This window comes from Rhynchophorus ferrugineus, unplaced genomic scaffold, assembly GCF_030347505.1.
Source record: "Rhynchophorus ferrugineus isolate W39M unplaced genomic scaffold, kcgeb_rfMv2 rfM7, whole genome shotgun sequence".
NCBI classification, from domain to species: Eukaryota; Metazoa; Arthropoda; class Insecta; order Coleoptera; family Curculionidae; genus Rhynchophorus; species Rhynchophorus ferrugineus.
The window spans coordinates 30,668,504-30,681,071 of NW_027472586.1; the positions used below are offsets into that span (position 1 = coordinate 30,668,504).

General features: G+C 32.9%; 1 protein-coding gene across 3 annotated transcripts in view; it reads left to right on the top strand.

Moving 5' to 3' along the window:
- Elk (Eag-like K[+] channel) overlaps positions 1 to 12,568 on the top strand; it is a 348,673-nt gene that overhangs the window by 227,800 nt on the left and 108,305 nt on the right. For 2 of the 3 annotated variants that reach the window (XM_076409682.1, XM_076409684.1), the window contains exon 8: positions 6,612 to 6,807. In XM_076409682.1, the coding sequence (XP_076265797.1) occupies positions 6,612 to 6,807 (196 nt within the window). Of the gene's footprint in view, positions 1 to 6,608; positions 6,808 to 12,568 lie in introns of all 3 variants that reach the window. The other variant, XM_076409683.1, reaches the window with a different exon arrangement.

Below are 12,568 nucleotides of genomic sequence, written 5' to 3' on the forward strand. Positions count from 1 at the left end.
TGACTATAGGGTAGATGCAGCAAAATTTCCATTAATTTTTAAATATATGTACGGTGACGTTATATATGGGACAAAATAGACGATAACATTTTATATTAATAAACTCTGGCATCTTTTTATTCCACAACCGCTTTAGTAGTCGACAGTAGAAGATCGAACGAAAAAGGCTTTTCAATACCAGAAAATACTTCAAGCATCTCTATCCATGTTACCAATGCAGTCTGTACGACCGTTTGTGAAATATGTTCAGGCTTCAACGACGTTTTTATGCAATACCGTGCCTCATATTTAGATCCAATCAATTTTTCACCGTTAATTCATATGAACCAAGTGTCGAGTTTGTTTTGGTAAACAATCTTATGAAAATAGTTTAGTACCGCAAAGATTTTGAGATTTTACCTTTTATACCGAAAGATCCGAAGCAAAAATTAGAAAACCAATGTTGACACTGGCGTTAATTTAAGCAGCTTTAACTAGTTTAATAAGCATGTGTCGCGTTTGACCCGTTTCTACGGATTGCTATGTTTCAAATATGTTACATTATTAAAAAAGTTTTAATAGAGATATGAGACTTCAAAGATATGTATTGAGAAAAACGGAAATTACTTTTCTCAAACCTAATATAATAGTGAATTTCCGGATACTGTTTCCAGATACTGATATACTCTCTACGCTCATATCCTCTTTGTCTCATCATCTATTCTCTCGCATGTGCTGTAAGATTCGCCGCCAATAGAGTTGTCTCTTTTTATATTAAGTATTTTATTATGTCTTTACTTAACGTCCTGTCCATCTTCTTTACACCCCTAATACTTTTTAGTTATTTCATTTCTGCTGCTTGTATCTCCCTTATGCGACAGTACCCAAGTTTCGGAACCCAAAATTAGTATTAGTCCGTAAAATGATTTGTTGAATTCGTTATTTATAATTAACGGGTCAACTGAAAAGTCTCCGGCTTACCATAGTAAAACACACTTTTTGGCAAAATTTGTTTATTTATTCAATATAATTCCCTTCAATGATGAGATACTGATTATAGCGAACCTCCAACTTTACGATACCATTTTTGTAGTGCGATTTGTCCTTTGCTTCAAAATAGACCTCCGTCTCGGCGATCACTTCATTCGACGAAAATTTCTTCCCAGCGAACATTATTTTGAGATCTGAGACCAGGAAATAGTCGCTGGGGGCTCGACTTGGAGAATATGGTGGATTAGCTCATTTCATGGATTTTTGCCATCGTTTTCACCGACTTGTGACACGATGCATTGTCTTGGTGACACAGCACTTTCTTTATCTTCAAATGCGGACGTTTTTCGTCGAGTTCGTCCTTCATATGATCCAATAGCGTTATCTAATAGTCGCTGTTGATGGTCCTTCCTTTTCTAAGCTATTAAATGAAAATTATTCCATGCGTATCCCAAAATACAAACACCATAACCTTGCCAACCGATTGTTTTCCACGCTTTGGAGCGGGTTCATCGTGTACAGTCCACTCGGTCACTGTCGATTGGACTTCGGAGTGAAATTATGGAGCTATGTTTCATCCATTGTCACATATCGATGCAAAAACTCGGATTTAATACGTTTTGTCATCTTCAAACACTGCCCCGAATCATCAACTCGTCGTTGTTTTTGGTCAAAAGTGAGCTCGCGCGGCACCCACTTTGCACATAGTTTTCTCATACCCAAATACTCGTATCGTATTCTATATATTTAAGATTTTATGTAGATGTTCTGTTCTATCAGTTGTTAATATTACCACTTGCTGAAGCTCCCAAATATAACGTACAAAATATATTACTCCAAGGAAAACTGCAATAAAATAAAATATATGCATTTGTTTGGGTTTAGTAAGCTCTCACACGTACCGTAAATGTTAAACCAGTACTCAAAACCTCAATATTTAAACTATATTTTTATATCCATATATGCATTATTTTCATTTCTCTTTCTGTTTCTCTGCATGTCGAATTTTTTGCGAGCTCTTGCTGAGCGACCAAAATATTCCCAGTAATTTTTTCAACAAAAAAAAAATATCAGAGGGAAACCTAAGGAACGGGGAAAATTTGAATTCCTAAAGTCGCACGGTTCCAGCAGGGTGAAAATACCAGTATCAGACTGAAATTTCATTTTCATTTTTTGACTGTAAAACGCATAAAATAGCTGAGATGAATTTTAATCGCTGGTATCGATCCGAATGACAAGAAATAGTTTTATAGCTAAAGGGAATTCAGCATTAGAAGTTTCCATATATATTGAGACTCTCAAAAGTTTTAATTGATTTACAGCTAATTAGATTTAAAATATAACACTATATCATGAGTTAAAATAACAATTAGATTAAATAAGTAAAATAATGAACAAGACTACTCAGTCGAAAATTACTCCTTGGTGTTTCGTCATTCCTTAAAATTATTAATGTTTTACGTTCGTACTATATATATATATATATATATATATATATATATATATATATATATATATATTATTCTGAGATACCTGTTTTATATTGCTTCTCGTAGAACTTATAGGTTAAAATATTAGCTTGCATTAGCAGCAAGTCATTGTCTACGGAGAATTTGGATCTTCTTCCAAATAATCAATAATTGTTTTTGTATTTTGATGGAAGGGCGATGAAGGTGAATTCAATACCTATTGATTTTTATTCTCCATATCAGGGTCCATATATTTACAAGTAACGCAGTGGCTTCAACAATTATAGTCAATCACATGTATAAAGTAGGTAGAAAACAGGACCTAAAACAGTAACCTGACGTACAGATATTTTTGTTGCATCCTGGCTGAGATGTAGAAGTTTAAGAGTCCAATATATTGCTTCGATAATATTTTTATGAAGTTTATTCATGAGTCCCTTTTGCGAGATTTAATCCATTACTTGCGTTACGCCCGAGAATATAGCTAAGTAAATATTATTCTCTTCCTAGGCTTTTTTAATAAAACCTGTGATTCTGTGTACCTGGTTAATTGTTGAATATTCATTGAATAAACCAAACTGATATGCAGGTATTAGATTTTTTTCTACCTATGATTGGATTTAAGCTTTTTGATAATGATACAACCAGTACCATACAGTGACCAGTGATGGTCGATACAATATTGCTTCATTTTCTTTTTTCAAGTATCAGAAACATAAACAAATTAAGAAACATAATTAAAAACTGGGTATTCATTTTTATAATTATTTTTGTTGCTAGAGTTTTCAGCACATATATATAGTTCGGTCCCGGCGTTCATAGAGTCAAGACGTGTTTTTTCCTCCCCGAAAAAAAAACTCTGTAAAAATCAAATAAAAATACATCTGTATTTTAGTACGGGTAACTTCAGTTAATGGTTTCAAAGAACTCCAATCTTCAAGAAAGGTACCGGATACGGTGAAACGGTCAACCCAAAGTGAAGACGTGCTTCGAAACAAAAGACGTTCCACGTTTGCCAAAAAGTGAAAAAAGTTAAAGTTAATGAAGAAATATTTAATACAACATAATGGATTTAAATATATTAATGAAAGAAAACGAAGAATTAAGGACGAATAACGAGCGTCTGAACCAACGTCTGTTATAATTAACCAAGAATATGGCTGCTATCCGTTTGAAGCTGCCAGGTTACACGCAAGATAAATAAAAATGGCATACTAATTATGTAGAAGAAGACGGTACTGATGAAGATGAACTAGTATTAAAGGTAGAAGTACAGTCTGATTGAACCGAAGTACGAAACAAGAAGGATAAAAAGAGGAAGAAGTCAGATATGACGCCTTCGGCAATCGCAAAAAGTATTATAAACATTAAAACAAAGAAGCAAGAAGACAAAACTCCTCTGCCCTCTCCGATTAAGGTAAGCAATATTGGCAATTTTAATTTATTTATATACCAAACAAAGGGAGTAGCTACTAACCGAGTGTAGTTTAACGCTTTTATTTTTGATTACACGAATGTAAAAAAACATCTCATTGAGATGAAGAAAACCAATTCATTCAATAAACTCGAATAGCACACTTATCACTTAAAAAGTGATAAGTGGTACAGATTTATCATTAAAGGATTACCACAACAAATCAAGACGATATTAAGTCGAAATTACGGGCCTACAAGCACGAAGTGGCTACCGTCACGCCTAAAACGAAAAGACTAATGTAAATGGTGAAAAACAAATTAAAACTTTCCGTTGTTCTACGTAAGCATGTTACAAAATGAAAATAATAAAAATATATATGATATAAATTATTTAGTTGACTGTAGGATAAAAGTAGGACCTCCAAGTAAAAACAATAATATACCATTATGCACAAACTGTTAACAGCTTGGACATACAAAAAATTTCCACACCAGAGAACCAAGGTGTGTGAAATGTACCGGTAAATCACACAACTCAGTATATAAAACAACGCAATAGCGTAACAACATGCGTTTTATGCAACGAAAAAGGTCACCCCGCAATTACAAAGGATATGTGCAATATACCAACAAAAATAAATACAGCAGAACAGCGCTTAATACAAATTGACAAAGCCCAAAACTCTGAAGAATTCCAGACTGAAGTGAAACAGAAATTCAGTTAGTTAGCAGACAGGGTGGAAAAATTGAAGAAATCCGGATTGGAGAAAACTACCCAAAACAAGCTAAATAAAAAAAGAGTAATTCGTTCTTAAGAATTATAACATGGAACGCAAATGGACTAAAATGGATTCCCGGAACTAGAATTATTCTTGAAAACAAATAACATAGATATAGCTCTGATATCGGTAACACATTTTTCTAAAAAAATACATTAAAATTCGAGGTTATGATGCTTACTGGATACTACACAAGAAGAGATTAAAAATGAAGAAACACAAGCTACGATAGTTACAATAGAAAAAACGAGGCGGAAATAAATATTGACGCTATATACTGTCCACAAAGACATAAAATGACAGAACAACAATATAAAGATATATTTTCAAAATTAGGCCCAAGGATTATTATTGGTGGAGACTTTAATGTTAAATATATAGCTTGGGGTTCACGAATAATAACACCCGGAAAAGGAAACGAAATACACAAAGCCATTGCTTTACATATTGCAATTATCATTCAGGGCGCGAACCCACTTACTGGCACAAAGACAGTAATAAAGTCCCAGACCTGCTACCCTGACCATATTTCTACATTTCAAACACCACCTCATTAAATCAAATGGATGCCCGATTACTGAAACAGAATCAGCTAAATACCTCGGCATCCATCTTGACGGTAGATTAAATTGGAAACATCATGTTAGACAAAAAGCAAAACACATTAGAACCAAAATAAAACAACTATACTGGTTAGTCGGAAGATACTCTCAAATTGATCTAAAATCAAAGAAGTTGATTTATAAGACAATCATAGAGCCAATTTGGACCTATGGGGTGGAAACCTGAAGCTGCACTAAAAATTAAAATCAACTAGTCATCCAACGCTGTCAAAACAAAATTCTTCGTTTAATTACCATTGCTTATCGCTACGTAACCAACAAAGAAATGCACGATGACCTGGAAATCAAATGGATTTGAGAAGTTATCCAAGACTTCTCCTTGAAACACGAAAGAAGATTACTAAATCATACTAACGTGGAAGCAATACAACTACTGGACAACGCGCAGGATATCAGGAGATTGAAGCGACCTAAACCATACGAACTTGCGAAAGTATATCATTTTAGTGTAAAGTATAGCTTAAGTTTTTATAATTCAGGAATATGTATTGATGTATTTATCTCACATTCGTCTTGCTTGTGAATTAATCCAAGTACAAATGGAATGTGGTAATAAATTAATTTATAATTAAGAGTGTACTAAGCATATCTAATATAGATATTATCAAAAAAACTTATCAAGGTATTCAGTCATAGCATGATGCTTTCTTTGGGTTAATGTCACTTTTTATAATTTTAAGTGTTATTTGGTTTGAAAGTTTGTTTGAAATAAACAAAGGAAACGAAATGAAAACGGGGAATGTTTCAGCTTCTTGTTGATTATTGCGTGCCCTAGGTCTGATAGGTAGACTGTACAAATTTGACCGCTTTACGTTTTTAGTGACCACCCAGAGTAAACAGTCTGTTTCCTTCATCATCTGTTAGATCTCTCTGATAGTTATTTACGGAACCGTTTTTCCCTTTTCAACCTCTGTTTTATACGGTATAACTATTTTGTTGTCATTGCTTGCGTTTTTCAGTTACTAACTATATGCTTAATTTCATTGGAATAATTGAGTACTTTGTCAAATATAAAACATTTTTTTTTAATTCCCCTGCATCATTGGATGCGGAATTTAATTGCAAAGATAACGCCTTACGAACCGATAAAAATTCTAGTATAAAAAAATATTTATTTATGCTATTATATCACAGTATAAAAGAACATCGTAAAAAACAATGTACTTTGAATAAAAATTCTGTAAAATACTTGTATTATAACGTAAAGTTATAAAAATATTCTTTCATTAGAAACAAAATTGTTTTACAGAATATTTATAGAGAAATATTAAACCAAAATAATATTTTACCGTTATCTGCATATTAGTCGTCTAGCAATATTATTTTGTATTTATTGTTTGGGCTTGTGCTAGCAGTCTGGTCCCTCACACACTCACTTGATCAAGCTGACGAGGTTACTGCGCCTCTTGCGTCTACTGCAGAAAATCGATCGTTACTCACAATACAGCGCCATGATCCTCACCCTGCTGATGTTGTCCTTCACCCTGGTAGCCCATTGGTTAGCATGCATCTGGTATGTTATCGCCCAGGAAGAATTAGAGACTGATTTAGGTAAGTTTGTCTTTCAAATATTACCAATAATTGTTATACAATGCGTATAAATAATGCTCCCACATTCAACAAAATAAACGTCACGAAAATAAGTAAAACTAACTTAAAAAATAATATTTTAAAATTAAAACCAGCCACCTATGCAATACACTTTTAGTTTAAATAGGCTTTAATGAAGCAAAATAATAAAAATGAAGTAAAATAATGAAGCAAAAAATAACATTATCACAGGGAAGATATTTTAACATTATAATCTTACATCTTTAACTATAATCTTTAACATTACATCTAATGCATATATTATCGAATATTTAAACTACAGTACAATTATACAGCTACAATACGTTAGGGTTGTTTTATTATCAGGTCATTGAAAAGTCCCCAGCCTGACACATAGATGGCGCTATTAGAATTAAATTCATATTTTTTAGTTATCAACCCTCAAAAGAAGCGTGTATAAATTTGACAGCTGTCGGATCATGAGTTTGTGAATTATAGCATTTTGAGTTATGCAACTTATGTTATTGTCAAAAAAATGGATAAAAAGGGATTTCGTGTGTTGATAAAATATTGTCTGTTGAAGGGAAAAATACAGTTGAAGCAAAAACTTGGCTTAATGCCGAGTTTCCGGACACTCCGGAAAATCAACCATCAAGGATTGGTATGCTAAGTTTAGACGTGGTGAAATGAACATCGAAGAGGGTGACGCAGTGGACACCCAAAAGTGGTTGTTACCGACGAAAACGTTTTAAAAATACACAAAATAATCGTAAATGACCGTAAATTAAAATTGGATGAAATAGCAGACACTCCAAAGATATCAACTGAACGTGTAAATCATATCATTCACGAATATTTGGGTATGAGAAAGCTCTGTGCAAAGTGGTTGCCGCGCGAGCACACTTTTGACCATAAACAACGACGAGTTGTTGATTCGGAGCAGTGTTTGAAGATGATCAAGCGGGATAAACCCGAGTTTTGCGTCGATATGTGACAATGGATGAAACATGGCTCCATCATTTCACTCCGAAGTCCAATCGACAGTCATCCGAGTGGACTGCGCACGATGAACCCACTCTAAAGCGTAGTGAAATGCAACACTCGGCTAGCAAGGTTACGGAGTCTGTATTTTCAGATGCGCATGGAATTATTTTCATTGACTACCTTGAAAGAGGAAGGGACATCAACAGAGACTATTATATAGCTTTATTGGAACGTTCGAAGAACGAAATCGCCGAAAAACGGCCGCATTTGAAGAAAAAGAAGTGCTGTTTCACCAAGACAGTGCACCGTGTCAAAAATTTCCTGTTCTCAGATCTCAGAATAATCCTCGCTGAAAAGAAATTTTCATAGAATGAAGAGTTGATTGCCGAAACTGAGGCCTATTTTGAAGCCAAGGACAAATCGTACTACAAAAAAGATATCGAAAAGTTGGAAAGTTGGCCATAATCAGTGTATCACCCTTGAAGGGAATTAAGTTGAATAAAAAAAACTAATTTTGCCAGAAAAATGTGTTTTAATATGGTATATGATTTAATCTATAGTTTTTGATTTAGCCAATGCATTACTCCTCATATATTCCAACTCAATTTTTATATACAATACAGACAACTGAACTCATACACACACACACACATGAAAGTGTTATTGCAAACAAGTCTCTGCGTATTTCCACAAGCTTAACCGATATGATAATTCTTGATAAACCCCCCACCCCCTAATATCAATTCGATAGTATTACTCGCGCAATACTCTGTGACCGTATTGTTCATCACCACCATCACCTGATGTACTGTATAACTTTTTCAGGCTTGTTTTCAAAATAAAGTAAGTTACATAAAGCATAAACATTTAGTGAATATTTACTCAGTGACAATTTCAAATAGTTCTTCCTCAAAGAGCTGCATATTCCTGAGTTTTCTGAAAGTGCTTGTCAGTTTAACAGTTGTAATGTCCTATAAAGCAATTCGCATGTAGACGGTTTCTTTTTGGTGAACCTAACATTATATTGTTCTTTACTATTTGATGGCTTTTATGCAGCAGCATAGTATTTAATAGTATTAATAATTGCTTAACTGGCTCTAATGCAATTTACGGGCCAGATGATGCTCCCATTATCTCGTTGTTTTTCGACGTAACTGATTGAGACGCAATGTGTTTCTGACTGACTGTTTATGGGTATTTTCAATCAGAGTAATCATAAATATTAATCAATGATTTGAAATTTATCAAAGCAAGCAAGCACCAAAACAACGCTTGTCTGTTTATAACCTCTAATTGTTATAACTGTTTTGAAGACTTTTGCAGACATTTGACAACCAAGGGAATTTTACAGACTGATTCGGTTACATGTTGGAATGAATCAGAAGGCACTAGAAGGAAAAATACGGCCAGCTTGTAAAACAAATCTACAAACTGCAATAGGCAATACATAACATATAAGCATTTACGATTTTGTATCAATACCAGATACGTTTTTATTTTCCTGTCTTCGAGTTTTGCTAACCGTTTTTGGAAGGAATTTCCATTCTGGATATTTATGAGCACATGGCATAATGTTAAACTAATTGAAATAATTTGTCTCTAGTGGCTTTAAAATTGAAAGCACTTTAAATTTGATGCTGATGATACAATACGTAATGGATGGTTTAAAGTATATAAAAATTCGGTGTTTAATATTCAAGCCGAGATAAATATTCATGGGACATCAATATATTAATGTTTAACTTAAACATTGAATAGAAACTGTCGCCATAGTGCATTAAAAGATTTTACACCTTAAAGAGATAAATAGTTTTCACTAAAAAGCCAAAACTTATTTGTACACCATATAATTTTGATAATATACAATATGATAATCATATTTAGACAAATTATGAGCTCAGTAAAAATATACTAGATTGATTTTTTCGTCATAAGGTATTCATCAAACTATAAAACGTTGTTCAGTACGTATTGTCGTTATCTAAGAAAAACAATATATTTTACGTGTCATATTCTTGTAAATTAATTTAGGAAGAATTAGCTAGAGAATCCGAAAAATTCTCGAAATTCGCGTTCTGTTAAATCTGTCTTCAATCTTCGCTCTATAAAACTTGTTCTCCTATTAACGATCATCATATATCAACAACAAGATATCAGTAGCAGTTATGCTCACAGTTCTCTAAATCTCAATACGTCAACCTAACACATATTTCATTACTCAATGAAATAATTAAAATTCTTCTAATAACACCATTGTGTAGTTGTTTATAAAATTTGTTTATACTTAATATTACTTTACAATTGCTATATTCAAACATCATTGAATCTAAATAATCTAATATAATATAATTTTAGAAGTCTTAAAATAATTTTGTTATGAGATTTAGGGCTTCTTTCCTAATAATTAATATTGTCATCGAATATAGTTTTTTCAAATATTAAAAATGTATTTAATTTTAATCTGTAACGCTTATTAATAAATTAAAATAATAGAATGGAATGCCAAAGAATACTATAATAGAATAATAATTTCATCAAAAACTTAACTCGCATCATTTCACAACCACCACAATAATTTATCATATTTAGCTCCATTCTTGGACATCATTGAAAAATAAATTAAGGAAGTTGTTGAAATAGTGACTTAAGGAATCACAATTAACAATTATTTTCATAACTAAAAAAGTATTGAAGAATAGTTTGGAATTTTAGTTGACAACAACAATCAGTAAGAGTGTATTTAAATTATCTAATCGCAAGCTATATATATTAAGGGAAAATGAATGAAGGAGATTAAAAAAACTGTCTGTAAACTATTGTAATTTCTATTATCAATCCATGTTATGGTATAATTGTCATTTCGAATATTAATATGTTCTAATATGTTCGCTCTTTACAATTTAGTATGTTTGCAGTTTTTCCAGTGAAAAACAACTAAGACATCATCAACAAATTAATCAAAATGCGATTTTAATAAGTTCAACTTAATAAAATAAAATAAAACCGAGATATTTCACAACATTATGATACATTTTACCAACCTCATCCATTTACTTCAACATTGAAGATAAACCGATATTTTTTCATACCACCCTCAATGACACAAAAAGTAACATTATCACAGACAATTTATTTTAACATTATAGTACATCTAATGAATATATTATAGAATATTTAAACTACAGTACAATTATAGAGCTACAATAGGTTAGATTTGTTTTTTTAACACGTCAATTGACAAGTCCCCGGCGCTACCATAGTAAAACATATTTTTCTGGCAAAATTACTTTTTTTTATTCAGCATAATTCCCTTCAAGGGTGTTACACTGACTATAGCGGCTCTCCAACTTTTCGATACCATTTTTGTAGTGCGATTTGTCCTGGGCTTCAAAATAGGCCTCAGTTTCGGCGATCACCTCTTCATTCGACGAAAATTTCTACCGTAGATTAGAAAGCAATTATAAATCCAATTCTATGTAGGTATAGGATTAAGTGTCGCAATTTATCATAGGTTTCACAATAAGTTCCTCTGATTGTCTTCTTCTTCCACCGATTTATTCGTAACAAAATACACCCTAAAGCTCATAATTTAACTCAATCGTCATACAAACACCTGGCTTATATTCTCCGGCTCTCTCTTAGCAGACTATTGATAATGCTCACCACCGCTACTTGTTCAAGTTCTTGGTTCAAGCCAAAAATGGTATCGCACAAAATGATACAAGACATATAAAAATTTAAATTTAAATCCAGTGAAAACAAAAGCTTGACATTGAAAAAAGAGAAACAAAAGAAGTGTAATCTAAAATAACACATTAAAACCTTAAAATATTGAAGACCATAGGGCATAAGATTATGTACATATTAATTATACTCCCTCTTGCTTCTTGCCATTCACCTGTGCGTATATATATATAACATACAAACACCACGAGGGTTAATCATACAGGTTTTCAGAGTGACTAAACACACCTAAATGGAATTGGGGCCGTAGGGAAATTGCACACAAAGGTATAATACTCGTGTCTTTTCAACGCTCAATCTTATCTGAATGGATAGCGTAGTACGTCGAAATTAGACTGAGGAGATATCAGAACGGTTACGAAAGGTCACATCTACCGCATAGTATTATTCTCCATAGAAAAGCCTAAATCTATTTAGGAATTAGGCGACTTACGCTTTCGAGCTGGAATATATAGGCGGTTTAGTTGGCGGCTGCGGATCTATCTTTTTGCGTTCAAGCGAGGCCCTCCGTATACAGTTTTTGTGATCAGGCGGTGGCTGTATGGATGACGATTAAACGAGTTTTATCAACCGCATTTTACGGAATATTAAGAGTCTCTAAATGTTATATTAGGGGAGGAAAAGATGTTAATATTTTTGGAAGAGATTTTCAATTAATTTTAATTTTCATTATATACCGTGTACTTTCTAAAATAACGCAGGTCTGCAAAACAATTCTAAGAGCTGTAATCTTTCAAAATGATTTCCTTTTTGTCATAGGATGTCACGTTCCTTGACAATTTGTATATAAGCATATATAACGTGGGGATAAAGTCCCGCTACCATTTTGATTGCCTATAATTTTCCTCAAAACAAAGATAAGTAAGTTTGGTTTCCATAACAGCTTTATTTAATTAATTAACATGCATATTAACTGCTTTAATAATTTAAATGCATGTAGTGGCATGTAAACGATAAATTGTGGTTTTGTGAGGCACTGGACGATTAGGATATTTTTGACGCAATTTCCGCTGAGTGGCAATAATGGAACGAT